Below are 25,023 nucleotides of genomic sequence, written 5' to 3'. Positions count from 1 at the left end.
TTCTGATTTGTAGACTTTATTGCAGAAAGATCCTTAGAAGAGATTATACTTCTTGCATCTTAATTTTGATCCTGTCAGTCTAATTGCCATTCATTTAATAAAGTATTGATATGCCTACCCCGTAACCTCTTTCAGATGGACCCATTTCATGTACATTGTTTTCACTAGAGTTCCTACAATTAGAATAATTACTTCATAGCCAAGCTACTCCAGAAGGATGGAAAAATAAGTAGGGTTCTTTTTTGAATAAATGGATCTTGATATCTCTTGATTCATCAAAACACATTTGAACAGCTAGTTTTAAGGATAAGAAATTAGTAAATATAAAATTAGTAAATATTAAAAAAAACTTAGCTTGTCAGGTTTTGGAGGGAATCATCTTAAATGAAATGTAGTAATGTGAAAGTATTGATGTGCACATTATGTAATAATGCTAAATTATCTTTTTTCCCTTTTGGAAATTTCAAATTATTTGAATTTAGGTATATATGGCAAACTTTATTTTTAAAGTATTCATGAGATTAATACATATTTCTAATGATTTGTTCCTTTGTTTTCTGCAAGATTTTTACTGAAGGATGGTCAATTATGGCTCTGTGCTCCTCAGGCAAAACAAATATGGAAATGTTTAGCTGAAAATGCCGTCTACCTGTGTGATCGTGAAGCCTGTTTTAAATGGTATTCTAAACTAATGGGAGATGAACCGGACTTAGACCCTGACATTAATAAAGACTTTTTTGAAAACAATGTTCTTCAATTGGACCCTTCACTGTTAACAGAAAATGGAATGAAATGTTTTGAACGTTTCTTCAAAGCTGTGAATTGTCGGGAAGGGAAGCTAGTAGCAAAGAGACGTGCCTATATGATGGATGACTTGGAGTTAATAGGACTAGATTACCTTTGGAGAGTAAGTGTAAAAAATATACTCTTAACTATTCAAATTGAGGCTGTCATTTACTTTCTGTTAATAGTATTAACGGTATTGAAAAAATGCCTTTACAAAAAACACTATTTTTGTAAAGTAGACAAATCAACAATTACATATATGTGGAATGAAGCATCATTGTGTATTTTAAATGTGCTTACATTGTTTTGAACATTTCATATGTTCAGATATAAAGCTTAATGTTTTGTGATAGTATGGCGCTCTTGTGTACTATTTTAAGACTTGCAATACAATATAATAACAGAATTGGAATGGACCTTGGAGGTCTTCTAGTCCAACCCCCTGCCTAGGCAGGAAACCCTATACCATTTCAGACAAATGGATATCCAACATCTTCATACAGACTTCCAGTATTGGGGCATTCACAACTTCTGGAGGCAAGCCGTTCCACTGATTAATTGTTCTAACTGTCAGGAAATTTCTTCTCAGTTCTAAGTTGTTTCTCTCCTTAATTAGTTTCCACCCATTGCTTCTTGTTCTGCCCTCAGGTGCTTTGGAGAATAGTTTGACTTCCTCTTCTTTGTAGCAACCATTGAGATACTGGAACATTGCTATCATGTCTCCCCTAGTCCTTCTTTCATTAAACTAGACATACCCAATACCTGCAACCGTTCTTCATATGTTTTAGCCTCCAGTCCCCTAATCATCTTTGTTGCTCTTCTCTGCACTCTTTCTAGAGTCTCCACATCTTTTTTACATCGTGGCGACCAAAATTGAATGCAGTATTCCAAGTGTGGCCTTACCAGGGAATTATAAAGTTGTATTAACACTTCACGTGATCTTGATCGCTTTTAAACTTTAAAAAGTCATAGATCTAAAAGACTTCTAAACAGTATATAAATAAGGGTTTTTTAATTTAATGAATTATCCAATTTTAGTTGAAAATGTTCTTCAACTACTACCAGCATAACAAGATTGTGTACAGCTGTTTTTTCCAACAAATTTATCAACTATATCAATAAAGAAGAATATATGTAGCTCAGGGTAGAAATGAGGGATGCTAGCACTGATGGTGTTGCCTAGTTGGGGTAATGAAACATCTGCAAGAAAAAAGCAAGCTCAGAGAGCACCAAGGACCTCTCATTATCAACTATATAGCAAAACTTTGACTGATTTAATGGACTTTGTATGTAATTTTCTTAAGTAATTTACATAATTTATGTCATAATTGTGCAGTTGATGTAAATACCATTAAATCATTGTGACAAATTATTTCATATGTGATATCACACAGATGAAATAATTTCTAACAATGATATAAATTCTTTAAAGACATCTGAGAATAATGGGCAACTCCTTCTTCAGAGTACTAAATAATAAAAGCAAGATTTTATTATTTCCAAATTATAGGAAAAGATCCAATGATTAAATCTTTATAATAGGAAAATTTGAAGTGTGCCCATTGTTCTTAACTATTTTTCCACAGTTATTTAAAGTAATAGTAAATTCACACTATTACGTGGGAAATCGCAACATAACCAAAATGTAAACAAAAACAATATTCCATTAACAAATCCAGAAGACCTAGATTTCAACATGTTTTCAGTATTTACTTGGTATTAGCTTTTTAAGTAATGAGTTGGCTTTCTAAAAGTTTCTTTGTAGCTTCTTATGAGAACACTGGATGTAGTCTAGATTATCATATAGCATATCTGGAAAAATCCACAGTGCTCTCTGTAGCATGCTACTCTAGCCATTTTGTATATGGTCTGCCATTTTCTAGAAGTTAAAAACCAGAAGTGGTTTGTCATATTTTGGATGAAATAACCTGTAACACAACCAGAACACCCCTAGAATAACAGAAACTGCTATTGTTTGGAGCATTAAGTCCAAAAAATGGCATACCAAGAATGGGTAAAATGGTATGGATATTCCAAAGGTTTTAAAAACATTCCATTTCCAAAATTGTAAGTTGGGTATATGCTATTTTAGATCATTTGTTATACAATTTTAGCTTAACATATGCTTTATGTTGTTAATTTAGGTTGTAATTCAAGGAAATGATGATATTGCCAGTCGAGCAATAGATCTGCTGAAGGAGATTTATACCAACCTTGGTCCAAGATTACAAGTTAATCAGGTAAAATATTTCTTTCTATAGGAAGTTTTGTTGCAATTTCAGAAGAGTAAAAATCTTTTTTGTATATAGTCAACCAAAGAGTCCAGTCTAGAAATAATCACAGTAAATACACATTTAATATTGCTTTCACAATATAGACATGGTTAATAATATATTACCACTACCACCAAATGTTCTCTGACATAAGCAGATATATTTATCTAATTTGGGTGGTCCATAACTTTTATTATTTTAGAATAATGTAATGTTCTGTGGTAAGAAAGGTTCGACTAGTGAAGACCTGCTATTTTGACATTAATCTTTGTTAACTGGAATAAAGTATTGATATTCTGTCAGACTACATGACAGTTATGATTAATATTCCTTGTATTTTGGGCAGTGCTTATACCACTAGAGTAAACTATGTTTGGCTTGTTAATGAACTTTTAAAATATTTTTTGGAATTATAAAATTGGGGAAATCTGCATTTCTACATGTAATTTATTGAAGGTTTATTTTTCAAATAAATATTATTTATTTCCTTTTTTTGAATAATTGATAAAGTATGGCTCTTTTGGCATTTGTACAGGTAGTTATCCATGAGGACTTCATTCAGTCCTGTTTTGATCGTTTGAAGGCATCCTATGATACTTTATGTGTACTGGATGGAGATAAAGATAGTATTAATTGTGCAAGACAAGAAGCAATAAGAATGGTGCGAGTGTTGACTGTTTTAAGAGAGTATATAAATGAATGTGACAGTGATTACCATGAAGAACGAACAATTCTACCAATGTCAAGGTTTGTGGAAAAGTCAGTTTCCTAGGGTGCAGTAATTGAACTATTAATTAGATATGATTCAAATTAGTAGTTTTATTACAATAGGATACATATGTTTAGGATTATGCTAATCAACTTGTCTCAATTATCTAAATATCAAGGTTTGTAAGTGCAGTTCAACAGAATTATAAATGTCATGTTTATTATACTTGATACATGCAAGAAAGATATATTTTATCTGACTTACAAAATAAATAGCCATCCCTTTAAGAATTCAGAATAAGAAACACATTTTCTTATTAGCAAATTGTCAATGTTTTAAAAAGGAGTAAAAATATTTATTAACTGTGTTTTACCATATTAACATTTTTAAATATCCAGGATAATTTTAACTAGAATTTCATTTCTCTATATTTTCAGAGCTTTTCGTGGTAAGCACATCTCTCTAGTAGTTCGTTTTCCAAACCAAGGTCGGCAGGTGGAAGATTTGGATGTTTGGTCTCATACAAATGATACCATTGGTTCAGTCAGACGTTGCATTCTCAACCGTATTAAAGCCAACAGTGCACATACCAAAGTAGAATTATTTATTGGAGGCGAATTAGTAGATCCCGTAGATGATAGGAAATTAATTGGACAATTGAATCTGAAAGATAAAACAGTAAGTACTAAGAAAAATTATATACTGATAAAATGTGTGCCCATAACACTATAAATATAATCTATAATGATAGAATTATGCATTAGTAAACTTGCACACTTGTGGTTTAATACATTCAGAAGCTTTTAAAAATAGTTATGCACTACTTGATGTAGTTTATCAATTTACATCTGCATTTTACTCTGTCTGCAGTTAATTACAGCAAAGCTTACACAGATAAGTTCCAATATGCCTTCAAGCCCTGATAGTTCCTCTGATTCTTCCACGGGTTCTCCTGGTAACCATGGCAATCATTATAGCGATGGTCCAAATCCAGAAGTTGAAAGTTGCTTGCCCGGAGTTGTAAGTAAAAGAACACATGCATCTAAATGTATAATACTAGGCAAACATTTAAAATTTGCATCTTATGACAAATTTCTATTTTTATTGTAGATTATGTCACTGCATCCTAGATACATCTCATTTCTTTGGCAAGTTGCAGACCTAGGAAGTAGTCTAAATATGCCATCTCTTAGAGATGGTGCACGAATCCTTATGAAATTAATGCCACCAGGTAATTTTTTTATTCTATAATTTTCAGTTAAAATATATATTTGCAAATGGAAAGATCATAAAGTGTTTATATAAAATCTGTACACCCATATCCAAAATTTTAAATTGACACTCAGAAAAATACAACATCCTTCACTCAATTAAAAGATTGAAGGCAAATGAGGTCCAGGCAGAAGAAGAACATCATGGCTTCAAAACTTAAGGGATTGGTTTGGACAAACTCAGCAGCACTTTTTCATGCAGCTGTTGAAAAAATAAGATTGCCAACATCTGATGACGGATATGGCACGAAGAAGATGATACACCTCTTGTTTTTGACATGTAAAAATATCATACCAATATAGATCATTTCAGATTTCCCCACCATCTTTAATATAACATATAAGCTATCCAGCCAAAATCTTTCAAAGGGGAAAAATAAAAATACAAAAATATAGTTTCATAAGTGTGCGCACCTTTAAACTAATATTTTGTTAAAGCACAACGTTCGATCCACCAAAGGGGTCCCGACCCATAGGTTGAGAACCACTGATGTAGACCTTGTATCCTCCTTTCCCAGGAGGAAATGGCTCACCTTAAAAGAGGGTCGCTGGCCGATTTATGCCATTACAATTGGTGCAGAGAAGTACTTAATGCTTCACTACCTGAATTGCTATGAGGTAGGCCTTAATAGCAGCTCTTACCTGTATTCAGTTGTTCACCCTGTCTTCCACCAACGGTGCTTTAGATATCTCTTGATCTGTTTTGCCCCTCTCAATTCCTTGAGGGCATTCTTGTACACAGCTCTCTTAAGGTCATCACACAGATTTTCAATTGAATTCAGGTGTGGGCTCTGGCTGGCCTATTCCAAAACATTGATCTTCCTCTTCTAATGAAGCCATTATTTTGTTAATTTGGAAGTATGCTTTGGGTTATATGTTTTTTATATATATAAAGGTTTTTTTATTTTTTCATTTTCATAACATATAATCACATGTATACTATTATGTAGCCAACATCATATTGTATTATTAAATATTTACATTAATTCATCTTACCGTCAACTCCCAAAACCAATTACCTTATCAATCACTTTCTTCTCCCTCTCTCCTCCCCTCCCTATCTCCTTTCTTCTCTCTGTCATCCTTCTCTTCTCTACTTCCACTTCCTCTCTCCTTCTTCTCTCTCCCCTTTCTACTCCTCCTTTCTCTCCTCCTCTTTTCCCCTCCCCCGCCCTCTCCTATCCCTCTCCTTCCCTTACCTCTCTCCTCTTCTTCACACTCTTCATCTCATTCACTTGGTGTATTTCAGCTTCTGAGCAAGCTCCATTTTATGGTGATGGTATTTATAATTCCTTTTCAATATACATATATCTTCCTCCTTTTTTGAAAAAAGTAGAATAAAAAAGTATACGTACATAGTCATTGTGCTTTTAAACTCCCAACCTAATTTTGGCCAATATGTAGAACTGGTTAGAATTCCCAGCTATTCTCAGCATTATATTTATATAATTATACATCGTTACGCACTCCCAATTTGTGATTCTGTCTTTAAATCTCAATAGTTTGCCATTGTGAGTATATTTCATGTTCCCTCTCCATTTTCCATATCTTGGATTAGATTACTCTTAATTGTCTATAAATGGCAATCCTTATTGTTCAATGTTCATTACAATTCCATTAATCTACTATATAAAATAACAAGCGGTAAGCATCTCACTTTGTTCATCATCTTAAAAGTTCTATATATGTCCATGTTTCGTATATTTTAACCCATGCTTAATTATCCTTCTATTGTCAGATTCAATCAATTAGTAACTCAGTTTAATTATCATGTATAAAAGTGAATCACAAATCCCTGCTTTGCAATCTCACCATATCAGTTTCATATTTGTCCATATTCCATATATTTTAACCTTTATTCAATTATTTTTCCATTATCATATTCAACCAGTTAGCAACTCCATTTTATTTTCATATTTAGGAATAAACCCTTTATCTTAGCTTTATATTTTCCCATATAACAATTTCTAGTTGTCTGATTTTTTTCCTAGTAAGCCTTTTATCCCACTTCTCCCTTTTCTTCGTTTTGACACGTCCACCCTCTTCAGTTTTCCCCAAGCCACCACCAAAAAGATCTTTTATATTTCTCTTTGTTGGGATGTAATCTCCTACTTCAATTTTCCTTATGCCACTTGTTAGGTAAGCTCCCTGTTGGGAGAGCGAGTGCATTCAGAGAAGCGTTGTGAGAGTTGTGTTGGAGAACACACAAACCAGCATACAGAGACAACTGCAGTTTAAATAGGCTTTTACTTTCGTGGAAATAGAGGTATCAGAGTCCATCAAACAGTCCAAGTCATACACGGATAAGGCAGTCAGTCATCAATGTCGTTTCAGTTGAGGGATAATCCAAATAACATAGTCCATAAACATACAAACAGTCCGGTATTCAAAGTTTGCTAGCAGTTGCAAAACTTACAATAGCTCATGGCACTTTCTAACAGCCAGCTTCCAAAACACGCAAGTCAGATCAGCCCAGCAGCTAAGAAACAGAGAGCTAATAGTAATTCTGGCTCCTTCTTATGGCCGATTGAGGAAAACAGCAACCAATCACATTTTACTATATGCTTTAAAGAAACAGGTATAGCATTGTTACATGAGTTATATATTGCCAATCCAACCGTTAGATTATATTCATAACATTCTCCCCTTTGGGTAGGACAATATATAAATCTTACAATCTTAATCCGTATTCCTCGCAACAACATTTATGCTTTATATTACCTTGGGCCTTAGTAAAATAATCTGCGATGTTATCTTCAGACATACAATACTCCAGTGAAACTAATTTACTATTCACACTTTGTTGTACATTCAGATATATCAGTGTGTTTTGACCTAGTTTTTTACAGCAAGATTGGATGCCATCTGAATTGCTGCTTGATTGTCTTCGAAAACAACAATAGGCTCTTGTATGTCAATTCCCATATCCAGTAGGAGTTGTTTATAGCAAAAGACTGTTGGCTTACCTGAACGGTCGTTCTCGAGGCACTGCGAGGAGAGTCCAATGCTGGGTTAACACAGCCTATCTGCCCTTGGACTGAATGATGTTTTTAGTTGACCACGCCTCCCTTTGCCTCTGCATGCTCAGTTCGAAAATGAAGGAAACCGTCCTGTAATCAGTTACAGTCAATACAGTCACAGCGTTCAATATAATAAACACCCCAGGCGGGTTTGGACTCTCCTCGCAGTGCCCCGAGAATGACCGTTCAGGTAAGCCAACGGTCTTTCTCCAGTGCATGCCCAAGCTATTGAGTCCCAGGGTGGGGAAGCGCCGTAGCCTCTGGCATTTCAGCCACTCTTTGTAAAACTCTTCTGCCAAAAGAGGCTTCGGCTGAGGCAAAGGTGTCAATCTTATAGTTTTTGATAAAGGCCGTGGGGGAGGCCCATGTGGCCGCTCTACAAATGTCTAGAATAGAAGCCTGGGTTGCCCAGGCTGCAGACGCTGCTGCACTCCTAGTGGAGTGTGCGGTGACCCGTCTCGCAGCTGTTTTGCCCTGGTGTTCATATGCCAGCTTGATGCAAGCGCGTAGCCAACGTCCCACTGTGTGAGAGGAGACCTTGTGGCCAAGGGACGCAGGGAGGAAGGAGACAAAGAACACCTCTGAATGGCGGAAGTCTTTTGTCCTCTTTACATACGTGCGCACGGCTCGTCTCACGTCCAACTTGTGCCACTCACGCTCCTTAGGGTGAGAAGGATGGGGACAGAAATTGGGCAAAATAAGCTCTTGAGTCCTGTGAAACAAAGAGTTAATTTTCGGAGTAAAGGACGGATCAAGCCTCAGAATTACTCTGTCCGGGTGAACTACGCACAAATCCTCCCTGACAGAAAGAGCTGCCAGCTTGGATACCCTGCGAGCGGATGTAATAGCCACCAGGAAGGCAGTTTTGATGGTAAGGTGGCGCAGACTGGTCTTTCTCAAAGGCTCAAATGGGGCTTTGGTCAGGGCCTTAAGCACAAATGGAAGGTCCCAAGACGGATACCGGTGAACAGCTGGAGGGCTGATGTTCGCTGCTCCTTTGAGAAAGCTCTTGATCTGCGGAAGGTGACTCAGAGAGCAAGAGGAGCCCCTAGCCAGGATAGTAGACAGCGCTGCAACCTGCCGTCTGAGGGTGCTGACCGCAAGACCCTTATCCAGACCCTCCTGCAAAAAGTCTAGGGTCTGAGGGATTGAGGCTGATGAGGCCTCTATGTCTCTAGTCCTGCACCACTGAGAGAATGCGGCCCAGGTGGCATCGTAGATTCTAGTAGTAGAAGGCCTCCTGGACGCTTGGATTGTTCGAATGACCTGGTCAGAGAACTTCTGCTTTCTCAGGAGCTCCCGCTCAAGTGCCAAACGGCTAGCTGTAGCCACTGGGGCTCTGGATGGGTGATGGCCCCTTGGCTGAGGGCAATTTGGTCCCGAGGGATTCTCCACGGTCTCTGAACGGAGAGACTGACCAGGTCTGCGTACCAGGGCCTTCTGGGCCAGAAGGGAGCCACCAGAATGAGGTCTGCCTTTTCGGCCAGGAGCTTGTTCACCACCTGAGGGATGAGCGGAAGTGGAGGGAAGGCATACAGTAGTCCCTGAGGCCACACTGACCTCAGTGTGTTTGTTCCCTCCGCCTGGGGCGAGTGGTAGCGACTGAAGAAGCGTGGGAGCTGTGTGTTGTTGTGTGTGGCAAACAGGTCTACCTGAGGCTTGCCGAATCTCCACACGATCTGCTGGAACAGGTCCGGGTGCAGGCGCCACTCTGAGTGGTCGATGCGTTGGCGACTCAGCCAGTCTGCTTCCCGGTTGCTTACGCCGGAGATGTGATCTGCACTGAGAGAAGCCAGATGACGTTCCGCCCACCTGCCCAGCGCTTCCGCCTCGAGCATGAGGGCCTTTGATCGCGTGCCCCCTTGCCGGTTTATATGCGCTTTTGTCGCCACATTGTCTGTCATCAACAGTATATGAGCCCCTTTTACTAGAGCGGCGAACCTTCTCAGCGCGAGGCGAGCTGCCCTCAGTTCCAGCCAATTGATGCTCCCTCTGAGTCCATCGGCCTTGGGCTAGGTGGCCCTGACAGTGGGCGCCCCACCCCAGGAGACTGGCGTCCATGGTGACAACTAGTCTTTCCGGCTCCTTGAACAAGCAGCCCTTCTTGACTGCCTTGGACCTCCACCATGCCAGAGACCGGATCACCTTTCGTGGGAGCCGAACCCTCCTGTGTGAGTTGCTGGCCTTGGCCCTCTGCATTGGCAGCAGGAACCACTGCAGCTCCCTGGCGTGAAGACGAGCCCAGAGAACCACCCTCAGGCACGATATCATTATCCCCAGGAGCTGGGACAGCTGAATGATTGGTACCGACCTGGCAAGGCTGCAGTGTTTCACTCTGCGTCTCAGGTTGGACAGCCGGTCTGGAGAAAGAAATACCTGGCAGGAGGTGGAGTTGATGACTGCACCCAGGTGTTGTATACAGGTGGATGGCCGGAACTGGCTCTGCTCCATGTTGACAGAGAAGCCATGGTGCTGCAGGGTCTGCACAGTTAGAGAAACATCGTGGTGTGCCTGCTTGGTGGTGAGAGAATGAATAATTATATCATCCAAATAACATTCCAGACGAACCGGATGACTGCGGAGATGAGCCGCTAGCACTGCCAGAATTTTGGTGAATGTTCTGGGCGCAGATGATAGCCCGAAGGGAAGTGCCCTGTATTGGAAATGCTTCCCTTCCGAACAGAACCTCAGGAACCGCCTGTGGGCCACATGGATGGGGACATGCAGGTAGGCTTCTTTGAGATCTATTGATGTCAATAGGTCCCCCTCCCTCACACAGTCCAGGATGGAATGGAGTGACTGCATCTTGAACCTCTTGTAAGCCAGATGCTGATTTAGACTTTTGAGGTCCAAGATGGCCCTCCACCCCCCTGAACTCTTGGGCACAAGGAAGAGGATAGAATAGAAGCCCCTCCCCTGCTGATCCCTGGGACTGACTCTATCGCCTCTATCTCTAGGAGATGGCGGATTTCTGCTCTCATGCGCTCCCTCTTCTCTGGGTTCCTGGGGGTAGGACAGCGAATAAACTTTCTCTGGGGAAAGGTTAGAAAATCCAGGACAAGGCCCCTCCGAATGGTGTTGAGGACCCACTTGTCCGATGTTATCTCCTCCCACCTGTCGGCGTACAGCCATAGCCGACCCCGATGGGGGGATCCCTGCGACCGTCACTTCCCCTTACGAAAAGGACGGGAGCCACCACTGTTGTTTCCTCCTCCTCGAAATGTTCTCCGAAAAGAAGACTGGGATTGGTTGGCACGAGCACCGAAGGGTCTGTCTTGGTGCCTATCCCCCCCTGCCTGAAAGGGTCTCTGGTAGGAGGAAGGGTGAGAAGATTGCCCTGCTTCCTGACTCCTGTAAGGTCTCTTACGAAAGGACCTCGCCCCTCTTAAGGGTTGCAGGAAGGATCTTGCGTTTGTCTTTGGTTTCGGTGACAAACTTGTCCAGGGCCTCTCCAAACAGAAGGCCTCCCTTAAATGGGACCAATGCCAGCTTCCACTTGGCTTTCATTTCGGCTTGCCAATGCCTAAGCCATAAGAGGCGGCGTGAAGTGATATTGGAAGCGAGAGCCCTGGATGAGAATTTGGCTGCTGTCAAGGTGGCATCTGCCGAATACTCGACAGCGGTAATAATTTTGGTTAGCTCATGGCGCCATCTAGATTTCCTGGGTGGTGGCCTAGACCTGAGTTGGCGTAGCCAGAATAAGGTGGCCCTGATAAAGAAGGAGGCAGAGGTGGATGCCTTGATGGCCCAGGCAGACGCCATGTGTGTTTTATGACACGCCTTTTCTGACCTCTTATCTTCTGCCTTTAGTCCCTCTAGGAGCTCAGCTGGCAGGTTTGAGTTGGAAGTTAGAAACACAACTGGGGCATCTACTTGGGGGAATTTCAGGATATCTTCCATTTTCCCCTCCAGGGCATGCAGTGCTCTGTCCCCCCCCCCCCCTGGGGTTGGTTAGGGTGCCTGGCTGTAGCCACTGGCGCTGTACAGCGTCCATAAAGAGGTCAGGCACTGGGATAACCTCAGGAGTTTCTATTGTCTCTTGTAACAGAGATAATATTCTCTAATGTGAGGATTCAAACGTGGTCCAAAGTGGGAAACTTTCCAGCCTATCTGACCTTAGACTGGAGCTCTCCCAAAACAGTCCTAACGGGCGGACTGAGTTTTCGAACTGAGCATGCAGAGGCAAAGGGAGGGGTGGTCAACTAAAAACATCACTCAGTCCAAGGGCAGATAGGCTGTGTTAACCCAGCATTGGACTCTCCGAGCAGTGCACTGGAGAATCAAATCTGTACATAATAATGACAAACATGAGAACTCAGCCTCCATAGTCGATAGACTTAAATGTTTTTGTCTAATAGACCGCCATTAGTGATTTTCCCAGGAATGCAAAAAAAACCTGATGTTGATTTCTATGTAGACACATCTGTAGCAAAACTTACATCAGCATATGCAGTTAAGCTCAGATCATCTTTAAGTTCTAAATACAATGCATAATGCATCGTTTGCTTAAGATATCTTAATATCCTCTTAGCAGCTTGCCAGTGCCTTTCAATAGGTTCAGCATTAAACCATCCTCTGCTACCAATTGATTTACACTATATGCTATGTCGGGCTTGACCAATTACTCAGATACGATAAGCTACCAATCAATGATTAATAAATAACTTTATCAAAAGCAGGGCTTTTTACATCATCATGGCTAAATTCCTCATCCATTGGAGTTTTAGCTGGTTTACACAGTTCCATCCTAAACGTCCTGAGTAGCTGGTTAACCTTCTCCGTTTGTGAGATTTTGTATCCTCCCCTAGTTTTATCTATTTGTAAACCAAGATATTGCCTAATCTCACCGAGATGTTTTATACTGAACTGTATCCTTAACAGTGTCATAATACTCATCGCTTCTTGCTCAGTTTTAGTGATTAATGCTATGTCATCAGTGAACAATAGCAACAATGAAATCACACCATCACTTTCTTTCCTAAACAAACATGGATCAGCCATGCCAGCTTTAAAACTTTAGTTAACTTTTTAACTATACATTGATTCCATTCATATCCTGATTGCTTCAAGCCATACAGACTCTTTTACAACCTCCAGCAATCAGTTTTACTATCAGTTTTGAATCCTGCAGGTTTTTGTAAATATATAGTATGTTGCAACGGTGCATGAAGATATGCTGTCTCTACATCTAAACAATTAACTATATATTCATTCTTACTGCCCACACTAATGCTGCACGTAACGTTGCAGCCTTTAAACTAGGCGCAAAGACCTCATCATAGTCATTGGCTGACTGAGCAAACCCTTGTGCAACTAACCTAGCTTTATGGGTTACAGTCACATCTACACTATTTTTAAGTTTAAAAATCCATTTACAACCAATAGCATGTTTACCTGGTGGTAACTTTACGTTTTCATACACATCTAGCTTATGCAATGATTTTAATTCTGTTTCCATTGCATCTTTCCAAGCTTTATGTTCCTCAGTTGGATATAGAGTTTAATTCTTGGTAATTAGCAGGAACCTTATTCGCCTGACATGCTATAGATGCCAGATACCTGTCAGGTGGTCTAGTTATACAAGGTGAACGTCTAGGTATTTCAGGACTCACCAGTGGACTCTCCTGTATAACCTACTCTTGTTCTTCTGGTTTGTCATGTACCTCTTCCTTAATTTCTTTAATTACTGGTTTTCCTACCTCATCATTAGTGACTACTTGGGTGTCGATAATTAAATTATCATTTGTTTCTAATTTATTCCACCCCACGTGTTCTATAAACTTAGCACTAGTGCTACAGTAAATCTTAGCTGTGCCCTTCTCCCAAAACCTAAATGATCTATGGTTAGCCTTATATCCTACAAAAATAACTGTCGAGCTCTATGTTGCCCTTTCAGTCTCACTTGTGATGGTATATGCACCCATGCTGGGGCTCCAAATGTATGTAGGTAACTCAGATCTGGTTTTCTGCCATGCCACCTAGTGAATGGCAATTCACTGGTTGTATTCACCACATTATCTAAAACATGGTTACTACACATCATAGCTTCACCCCACATTGTTTCCGGCAAACCTGAATCAGCTATCATAGTTCGAGCCATGGCCTGTAATGTTTGCCCCCTTCATTCTACAAACGAGTTATGTTGTGGCCTATAAGGAGCAGAACGTTTGTGCTCGATTCCAGCTGTTCTTAACATTGTTTGGAATTTATAATTGGTAAACTCCATCCCATTATCAGTAACTACAGTAATAACCTTGGCTTTCATCTTTCTTTCCGCAAACCTCAGCCAATGAAAGAAATGCTGAAACATTTCTGTTTTGTTTTTCATTAAGTAACAGAAACAATATCGGGAATAATGATCCATGATACTCAAAACATAACAGGCACCTCCCAAACTGGGTTTTAAAGATCCTATTATATCATCAAAAACAACCTCCAGAGGTTCCTTTGTTTTAAAACCATTCAGTCTGTTTGCTGGAGTAACTTTTTTTCCTCCTGATTGCATACATTTCAGTTTAAATATTTTCCGTATGGTTTTAATTTTACTCCTTCTGCCAACTTAACAGTTTATTGCAGCATCTTGAAATTAATGTGCCCCATGGATCTATGTAGTAAATGTATGCATTCATTATGGGATTTAACATGATAAGCTGTGTTAGCCATCTGGCCATCCGGTATAACATACAAACCGTTTTTTAAAGTAGCAATAACCCTGTTATCCAGCTTTTCAATAATACGGATATCTCCCCTAAAGGTTACCACATAGCCAATGTTAACCAGAGCCCTAACTGATAGTAAGTTGAATTTCAGGTTAGGTACATATAACATTGGTAAGTGCTCATTTAGGAATGAACAACATGCACTACCTTCACCAGACGCCCTCACCTTCCATCCATTTGCCAAAAATACATGTTCCTTGCTCGTGGTCATTTTTACAAACCTTTTTCTATCTCTAGCGATGCACTATGATGCTCCGCTATCAATAACCCACAAATCATGGTTTACTGGTGCATTGCTAGACATAGCCAAAATTTACATAGCCAAGTGGACATTAGCATTTTTTCTAGCTCTTCCGGAGCTCTGTGGTTTTGCCTTTTTACAGAATCTAGCTATATGTTCCTTAGCCCCACAAGAGAAACATTTTCGAACAGTATAGGCAGTAGAAGGTGACTCCTCATGTTGTGGTGGTTTCTCTCTCAGTTGTTCCCTCTCCATCCTTCTCCTTGAATCTTCCAACAGTCGTGCAGTAATGTCAGTCAATGTTAGTTCATTTCGGGTTAGGACTTCAAGAGAAGATACAAAAACATCATAACTCTCATCCAGTGAGGAGAGTATGATATAAACTTGATGTAGCTCAGAAAAAATTAGTTCTTTTTCATGTAGCTCCTGGAAAACCCCTTTCATAAAGGTTAAATGAGCTAACATATCTCCACCTCTCAGAAGACGTGCCCTAAACAGTTTGTGTGTGAGATGTATGTGTGCATCTACAATGTCACATACATAAATTCTCTTCAAATTCTCCCAACATCTTGCAGCAGAATTTTCCCCATGAATATGAACTAATTGTTGGTCATTCTGTGTTAGACCAATAATACACAACTCCCGTTCGTTGCATCGCTGAAAATCTGCTATCTTCTTAGCATCTTCATCGTTATCTGGATTCCAAGCAGTTATATCCGGTGGATTCTGTACAGCATCCCATAAACCTTCCCTACGCAGGAGTAGACTGCATTTCATAGACCAGGAAACATAGTTTGTTCCATCCAACCGGGTTATCATCGATAGGCTTGTTGATGGGTCGCTCGCCATCTTCTCCAGGATAGTAACAATCACTACAGTAAATAGCTGTCTGTATGCGGTATTGCGTATCAACCCCAACTCCCCTTTAGCTACGTCTGGTACACTCTGGGCCCATAACCAGTGTTAGGTAAGCTCCCCGTTGGGAGAGCGAGTGCGTTCAGAGAAGTGTTGTGAGAGTTGTGTTGGAGAACACACAAACCAACATACAGAGACACTGCAGTTTAAATAGGCTTTTACTTTCATGGAAATAGAGGTATCAGAGTCCATCAAACAGTCCAAGTCATACACGGATAAGACAGTCAGTCATCAATGTCTTTCAGTTGAGGGATAATCCAAATAACATAGTCCATAAACATACAAACAGTCCGGTATTCAAAGTTTGCTAGCAGTTGCAAAACTTACAATAGCTCATGGCACTTTCTAACAGCCAGCTTCCAAAACACTCAGATCAGATCAGCCCAGCATCTAACAAACAGAGAGCTAATAGTAATTCTGGCTCCCTCTTATGGCCGATTGAGGAAAACAGCAACCAATCACATTTTACAGTATGCTTTAAAGAAACAGGTATAGCATTGTTACATGAGTTATATATTGGCAACCCAACCGTTAGATTATATTCCTAACACCACTGACAACCTCCAAAACATCTTTTGTCTGCTTATTATTTCCTTTTGTTGGGACACATCCCACTTTTACAATTTTCCCTATACCACTGCCAAATCCAATGAAGATTTTTGTCTGCTTTTTATTTCCCTCTATTTCTATCCCTTCATTATCTTGCCCCCCTTCTTCTTTGCTTTCTTCTTTAAATACCTACTTCTCTGAGTTCAGAATTCTATTTAGCTTGATTTTAATTATAGATAGATAGATAGATAGATAGATAGATAGATAGATAGATAGATAGATAGATAGATAGATAGATGATAGATAGATAGATAGATAGATAGATAGATGATAGATAGATAGATAGATAGATAGATAGATAGATATAGATTAGAGATAGAGATAGAGATAGAGATATATAGATATATATAGATATATAAAAATAATTTCATAGTTCTTCAAATTCCCAGCTTTCCATAATGTCCAATTCCAAAGTTACAGTTAGTTATACAGTTCTTATTTTCAGAGTTCTGATCCACCTTAAATTTATCTAGTTCAGCTGCTGTGGAGAAGAGCAATGAGAGCCATCTTGGTCTTTTGTTGTTCTTTAATGTCCAGTTCCAAATTTGCAGTTAGTTACACAAGTCTTATTTCAAGGTTCTGGTCCACCTTAAATTTAGTTAATTCAACTACTGTGAAACCGGAAGAGAAGCTGGAGCCATCTTAATCTTTTGCAGAAAAAAAAGGAAGGGGAAATAAACTTCGCATTTCCCAGTTCTTGACTCTGTTATTATTGCCTTTCCTTGCTACTCTTTCACCTCTTGTTGGTCATAGCTGCTCAAAATATATTAATTGGAACAAGCTTGCATACAGCCAATCTCAGGTATGTTTCTTCTTCGTCTCCTGCTTTTCCAAGTTCTGATTTACTGTGGTTGGTTAATTAGAATTTCCCACACAGGAAAGATTAGGTTATCAGTTGTCAATGAGGAGATAGTGCTTTTTTTCTTGATTTTTCTCTCTTGTTGCATTCCATCTCTCATTAATTGGGATTGCTTAAGATATGTTAGTTAAAAGACACTCATACAAAATAAATCTTCACACTCCTAGATTCCTTTAAAAACAATCTTTTCAAGTGGGAAGCCAAATTTCAAGTTAGTATTTAAGAGGGTTTGTCTCTGCTTTCTGTCCGAATTGTTTCAAACAAATGGCTTGCTTTCTTTTTGAAAAAAATCCCAGTCTGACCATCAATATTATTTATGCTCTCAAGAGTCTTTACCTTTTCCAAGTTTGATTTATGACTGTGGGTTAGATTAATTTTCTTACCTGCCTTTCATCTCTTCCTCACACTCCTGTTCATGTGCTTTGCCTGTAAGTCAGCTTCTTGTGCAGCATGTTGCCATGCTGCCACCCCTACTCCGATTCAGAGGGCAAATCTCTGACCTGCAAGGAACCTGTTTCCTCCCCCTTGGTCTGATGAGACACTGCCCCTTCTTCGCTCCCCCTCCAGGGGGGTTCCGATCTAAAAAAGATCTCAGAGATGGTTTGTCAGACAGGGTTCATGTGAGATTCTTGAGAGCCCACCCCCACATCTGTCCAGCTGGAGAACTTCCAGTCGACTTGCTTTGGGTTATATGTTGAAAGGTGAAATTCATCTTCAGTGTTTTAGCAGAGGCCTGAAGATTTTGTGCAAAAATTGACTAATATTTGGGACTTTATAATTTAAAAAGAAGAGGTGGCAAAATTACACAGAACTATACAAGAACGAGCTTAACCTCCTTGATAACCATGATAACCACTGACCTTGAGCCAGACATCCTAGAATGTGAAGTCAAATGGGCCTTAAAAAATCTCAGCAACAACAAATCCAGTAGAAGTAACCATGTTCCAGCTAAGTTATTCAAAATCTTAAAAGACGATGCAGTAAAAGTGCTGCACCCAATTTGCTAGCAAATTTGGAAAACTCAACAGTGGCCAGGGGATTGAAAAAGGTCCGTTTACATTCCAATCCCAAAGAAAGGCAATGCCAAAGAATGTTCAAACCTTGCACTCATTTCCCATGCTAGTAAAGTTAAACTCAAAATCAATATTGCTCCAGCAGTATGTGGATCAAGAACTACCAGAAGTACAGGCAGGATTTTGAACAGGCAGAGAAACTAGAGGTCAAATTGCCAACACATGCTAGATCACAGAGAAAGCTTGGGAGTTTCAGAAAAACATCTACTTCTGCTTCATGACTATGCTAAAACCTTTGATTATGTGGATCACAACAAGTTGTGGCAAGTTCTTAAAGAGATGGAAGTGCCAGACCATTTTATTTGTCTCTTGAGAAACCTATATGTGGGTCAAGAAGCAACAGTGAGAACTGGACACGGAACCACTGATTAGTTCAAAATTGGGAAAGGAGTCTGGGAAGGCTGTATACTGTCGCCCTGCCTATTTAACTTATATGCAGAGCACATCATGAGAAAGGCGGGGTTCGCCAAATCAAAAGTTGGAATTGAGATTGTCGGGAGAAATATCAACAACCTCAGATATGCACATGATACCACTCTAATGGCAGAAAGTGAAGAGGAACTAAAGAGCCTCTTGTTGCAGGTGAAGAAGGAGAGTGTAAAAGTTTGCTTGAAACTCAACATTAATAAAACAAGATCATGGCATCCAACCCTCTTAATTCCTGGCAAATAGATGGGGAAGAAATGGAGGTAGTGACAGATTTTATTTTCCTGGGCTCCAAGATCACCACAGATGGGAAACAGGAAAGCTGTGGCAAATCTAGACAGCAAACTAAAAAGCAAACACATCACCCTGCCAACAAAAGTGCGTATAGTCAAGACTATTGTTTTCCCAGTTGCAATGTATGGCTGTGAAAGTTGGACCGTAAGAAAGGTCGAGCACCAAAGAATTGAGGCATTAGAACTATGGTGCTGAAGAAGACTCCTGTGAGTTCCTTGGACTGCAAGACGATCAAACCGGTCAGTCCTAGAGGGTATCAACCCTGACTGCTCTTTACAAGGCCAGATCCTGAAGATGAAACTCAAATACTTTGGCCACCAAATGAGAAGGAAGGACTCACTGGATAAGAGCCTAATGCTGGGAAAGAATGAAGGCAAAAGAAGAAGTGGGGGGACGACAGAGAATAAGGTGGCTGGATGGAGTCACCGAAGCAGTAGATGTGAGGTGAAATGGGCTCCAGAGGATGGTAGAGGACAGGAAGAACTTTGTCCACGCAGTTACGATGGGACATGACTTCGCAACTAACAACAACATAATTCCTTCGACTTTGATTAAAGCCCCAGTTCTAACTGAAGAAAAGTAGACCCAAAGCATAATGCTGCCACCACCATGCTTTACCGTGGGTACTTTTGATGTGTAGTATTATTTTTTGCCAAACATTTTTTTTTGAATTATATAGGGTGGATTTGATTTAAATCACAATTTTAATCACTAGTAAAAAGGCTTGATTTAAATCAACTATATAAATCATAATTTTTATGAGCAACTGTCATCTCTGTCCCGCAGCGGCTCCTCCTCTGATCCACTGTTGACTCATCGACAGTCAGAATATTGTAGAATATACAGCCTCATGCTGCATAACTAAGCTCCATTTCATGCTGAATAAACTAAATTATTAATGTATCTTAAGTAGAAAACTGTTAGATAGATTTTTACTCCGAAATCATTTTATTAAAATAAATTTGATAAAAATAAAAAAATCCGATTTAATTTTTTTTAAATCCCATTTTTTATTTTTTTTTTAAAAATCATAGATTTTTATCCACCTTGGAATTATGACCATAATTCATCAGACCATACATAACACGTTTGATATAGATAACACATTTTGTTTTGGAAAATGTAGCTGGGCTTGAATGTTTTTTATTGTAGGAAAAGACTTCTGTCTTGCCATTCTATCCCACAGCCCAGGCATATGAAGAATATGGGAGATTGTTGTCACATGTAGTACACAATCAGTACTTGCCAGAAATTTCTGCAGCTCATTTAATGTTGCTGTAGGCATCTTGGCAACCTCTCAAACCAGTTTTCTCTTTGTTTCATGAATTTTTGAGGGACCAGTCCTTGGTAATGTCACTGTTGTGCCGTGTTTTCTCCACTTCTTTTTTTGCCATATTTACAGAGGTTTTATTTTTTTAATAAGCATTTTAAAAAACAAACTTTTACAAATATTTGCTTCCCTACCCCCCCACCCAACCTTCCCCCCTCCCCCGACTTCCCAGAACCAATACAGGGTATAAATCTTTAACAAAGACAATCTAAAATACACTTTAAAAAAACCCAAAAAAGATAGTTAATAACATCTTTCAATTGAGCTTTAGCTCCTCCTTGCTGGACTAGCTCTAGACAATTTATAATTCTTGGTCTCTAATCATAAGCTATCTGGAATTTCTTAGTTCCATATTTGTTTTGAGTATAGTCAATCCATCTTTTCCACTCCAGTTTGTATCTCTCGTTTGAATGGTCCTTAAGATATGCAGATATTTTGGCCATCTCAGCTAGGTTTGTTACTTTCAATGTCCATTCTTGAATAGTAGGCAAATCTTCCTTCTTCCAGTATTGCGTCACCAACAATCTAGCTGAAGTTATTAAGTTATTAAGATTAATCTCTACAACTGTACAATCAGTAATTATACCTAACAAAAATAACTGAGGGGTAAACTTTATCCTTTTTTTAAGAACATTTTGCATAATCCACCATATTTTTATTCAAAATGCTTTAACCTTTTTACAAGTCCACCATATATGATAGTATGTAGTGTCCACACAATCACATCTCCAGCATTTAGGTTGTAAATTCGGATACATAGAAGCCAATTTTTTAGGATCTAAATGTCATCTATAAAACATCTTATAAAAGTTTTCTCTCAAGTTTTGGGCTTATGTAAATTTTACATTTCTTACCCAAATCTTTTCCCATGTATCCAACATTATTGGTTCTTCAAAATTTTGTGCCCACTTTATCGTATAGTCTTTAACTAATTCTGTTTCCGAGTCCATTTCTATTAATACATTCTATAATCTCTTTATATGCATTGGACTTTGATCTCTAATTTGTTTAAGTAAATTATCCTCGACTTGCATAAAGCCAATTTTTTGATCTATTTTCCATCTGGCCTGTAACTGCCCGTACTGAAACCATGTTTGAATTACCTTTTCCTCTTTTAGTACATCCAAGGGTTTTAATTGTAGTACCGTATTTTCACGCATATAACCCGCGGGTTATATGCGTTTTTTACATACACAGCACACCCCCGCGGTGTTTAAAAGTGGGCGGGGTATACGGAAAATATTTTACACAGATTAACTAAAGGGAGAGCTTGGGACCACCACTTTCCTCGCGGCAGTGGGCTGGCTCGGCGGCTCGGGCTCCTTTTCTCCCTTTTCCTGCTTGGGTTTCGGGACGCCTTCGTGAAAACCCCGCCCCTGGCTATGGGCGAAGCAACCAGAAAGAAGCAGGAGGCGAGAGGAAGCGCAGGCGGTGCTCGGCAGCCCGGATTCTGCTTCGCCGCCAGTTCAGCAGCTCCTCGCCTTCTCTGGCTTGGAAGTCCGGCAGGAAGGGAAGGGGAGGCGGCGGCTGGCCTGAAAACGGAGCCACAGCTGCGCCGCCGCCGCCTTCCTGCCGGACTTCCAAGCCAGAGAAGGCGAGGAGCTGCTGAACTGGCGGCGAAGCAGAATCCGAAGCAATGCGACAGCGGGAGGCAGGAACAGGCAGGAACGGAGGAGAAGGGAAAGTGCTGAGGTCGGGGAAGGGACGGGAGGCGGGAACGGAGGAGAAAGCCTGGGCGAGCTGGGGAGGGAAACTGCTGAGATGGTGGAAGGGACGGGAGGCGGGAACGGAGGAGAAAGCCTGGGCGCTGGGGAGGGAAACTGCTGAGATGGTGGAAGGGGCGGGAGGCGGGAACGGAGGAGAAAGCCTGGGCGCTGGGGAGGGAAAGTGCTGAGATCGGGAAGGGGCGGGCTGTGATTGCGGGTTATATAAGAAGGCGGGGTGTACAAAAACTTTTTTACATAAATCTTGAAAACCTGCGGGTTATTTGCGTGGGGGGGTTATTTGCGTGAAAATACGGTACACCTCTTTCTAAGGTAAGAAGCTGTCTGTAAGTAGTTACATACTGTTTTTGTACTATGTTCATATTTTCTATTGCCTGTCTGGGAATTGCCCACATGGGTATCTTATCATTTAGTTTGTATTGATATTTTTTCCAGTCCCGCAGTAGAGCATTCCTTAAAATATGACTTTTGAAATTCTTATCCACCTTTTTGTTATATAGCAGATAAGCATGCCAACCATATACCAAATCATGCCCTTCAATATTAAGTATTCTATCATCTGTTAAGTTAATCCAGTCACTAATTACAGATAAAACTACTGCTTCATAATATAGTTTTCAATTGGGTAATTTCAAGCCTCCTCTCTCACGCCCATCTTGCATTATTTTTAGTTTTACACTCGGCTTCTTCCCTGCCCATACAAATTTATTAATGCCTTTCTGCCATTCTAACATGTTCACATCTTTTTTAAGTATTGGTAGCATTTGGAAAAGAAATAAAAATTTAGATAGAATATTCATTTTCACTGCTGCTATTCTTCCCAGCAAAGATAACTGTAGTTTATCCCATTTTTTCATCTCTGCCTGTATACTATGCCATAGTGGTTCGTAATTGTACTTGTATAACTTCCCATTTGAGGTTGAAATATAAACTCCTAAATATTTGACTTTTTTAACTATTTCACATCCTGTCATTCCTTATAGTTCATCCCTTTGTTTAGTGTTCATATTTGTAACTAATATCTTTGTTTTCCCTAAGTTTATTTTAAATCCTGACACTTGGCCATATTGATTAATCTTATTCATTAAAATCTTGCTAGATTCCTTGGGTTAATGTTATAACCAAATCATCCGCAAACGCCCGTACTCTATATTCTTGCTGCCTAATCTTGATTCCTTGTAAGTCCTCTGAACCCAGTATTTTATTCAACAATAGTTCCAAAGTTATGATAAACAATAATGGGGATAAGGGACAACCCTGCCTTGTACCTTTCTCAATTTTAAATGAATCTGTTAGACTTCCATTAATTATGATTTGAGCTTTCTTCCTGATATATTGCTTTAATTGATTGTAAAAAGTGCTCTCCTATTTGCATTTTTTGCAATATTTTCAGCAGGAATTGCCAATTCACTCGATCAAAGGCTTTCTCAGCATCTAAAAATATAAGCGCAGCAGGGATTTGGTTGTTCTTTCCCAGGTATTCTAATGTATTGAGAATTAGTTTTACATAGCTTCTCATTTGTCTCCCTTGAATAAAACCTGTTTGATCATTATGAATCAATTGCTGAATAACCAACATTAACCTATTCCCTAGTATTTTAATAAAAATGTTATAATCTATATTGAGTAATGATATAGATGTTTTCTCCACTTCTTGATGACCGTCTTCATTGTGTTCCATGGTATAGCCAATACCTTGGAAATTTTTGTACCCTTTTTTTGTGACTGATGCCTTCCAACAACGAGATCCCTTTGATGCTTTGTAAACTCTTAGCAGACCATGGCTTTTTCTCTAAGAGGCAACTGAGTAAATGTCAGAACAATCCTATTAAAACAACTGAACTTTATATAAGCTTGATCAGAGACACTAATTGATGGCAGGTGTGTACTGACTACTGTTTAATATGAGTTTGAATGTGATTGGTTAATTCTGAACACATCTATATTCCTATTTATAAGAAGATGTGCATATTTATTGTATCCGTATTATTTTAAGGTTTTTTTATTTTTCTGCCCTGAAAGATTTGTTTATTTTTCCATTGAATTGTGCAGCTTATATGTTGTATTAACAGTGGAAAAATTCTGAAGTGATTTGTCTCTGTCTTTTATATCTCAAAAACCTGATATTTTAACAGGAGTGTATAGACTTTTCATATCTACTATATGCTGTTAAACGTACTACTGCACAATAATCAATGCTGCTTACTTAATTCTAATTAAAGTTGAAAATTAGCACGTCATATAATAGAAGTTTATACTTAGATCCAAAAAGGGAAAAGTATTTTCTGGTGTGAGCATATTTGTTATATCTGATAGCAGTACCTTTAAAAACAGGTTTTCTTGGGCAAGCACTGTAGTCATGTAGTCCTGAAAAATGTGGGTTATAAAGTCAAAACATATTTCAGAAATATTTTTGATGTTTGATTTCTGAGGTAACTTCAGTGTATTTCAGTTTTAAAGATGTTTTGTGAAATCAATATGTTTTTCTTAATATTTGAGGGGAAGAATCATTTTTAAATTTTGTTTTATATATTTCAGATAATACTACTATAGAGAAATTAAGAGCTATCTGTTTAGACCATGCAAAACTTGGGGACAGCAGCCTTAGTCCATCCCTTGATTCTCTGTTCTTTGGACCTTCTGCTTCACAAGTGCTATATCTTACAGAGGTTTGTGTAGAGTTAATATTTTGGCTAAGTGTAGAGCCAGTTTGGCTTAGTGGTTAAAGCATCAAGATAGAAATCAGAAGACCATAAGTCTTTGGCCACAAAGCT

General features: G+C 39.4%; 1 protein-coding gene across 1 annotated transcript in view; it reads left to right on the top strand.

Annotated features, from left to right (window-relative positions):
* The window catches only part of USP9X (ubiquitin specific peptidase 9 X-linked), a 197,140-nt gene that overhangs the window by 96,762 nt on the left and 75,355 nt on the right, over nucleotides 1-25,023 (top strand). The window contains exons 17-23 of the mRNA XM_087721771.1: nucleotides 565-907; nucleotides 2,931-3,026; nucleotides 3,595-3,806; nucleotides 4,206-4,446; nucleotides 4,639-4,788; nucleotides 4,879-4,999; nucleotides 24,788-24,918. Of these exons, the coding sequence (XP_087577897.1) occupies nucleotides 565-907; nucleotides 2,931-3,026; nucleotides 3,595-3,806; nucleotides 4,206-4,446; nucleotides 4,639-4,788; nucleotides 4,879-4,999; nucleotides 24,788-24,918 (1,294 nt within the window). The remainder of the gene's footprint in view (nucleotides 1-564; nucleotides 908-2,930; nucleotides 3,027-3,594; nucleotides 3,807-4,205; nucleotides 4,447-4,638; nucleotides 4,789-4,878; nucleotides 5,000-24,787; nucleotides 24,919-25,023) is intronic.

This window comes from Thamnophis sirtalis, unplaced genomic scaffold, assembly GCF_051295495.1.
Source record: "Thamnophis sirtalis isolate CommonGarterSnake01/CBP01778 unplaced genomic scaffold, rThaSir2_p1.2 scaffold_8, whole genome shotgun sequence".
NCBI classification, from domain to species: domain Eukaryota; kingdom Metazoa; phylum Chordata; class Lepidosauria; order Squamata; family Natricidae; genus Thamnophis; species Thamnophis sirtalis.
Note: the sequence above shows the minus strand (reverse complement) of the source record. Positions and strands in the feature narration are given on the sequence as shown.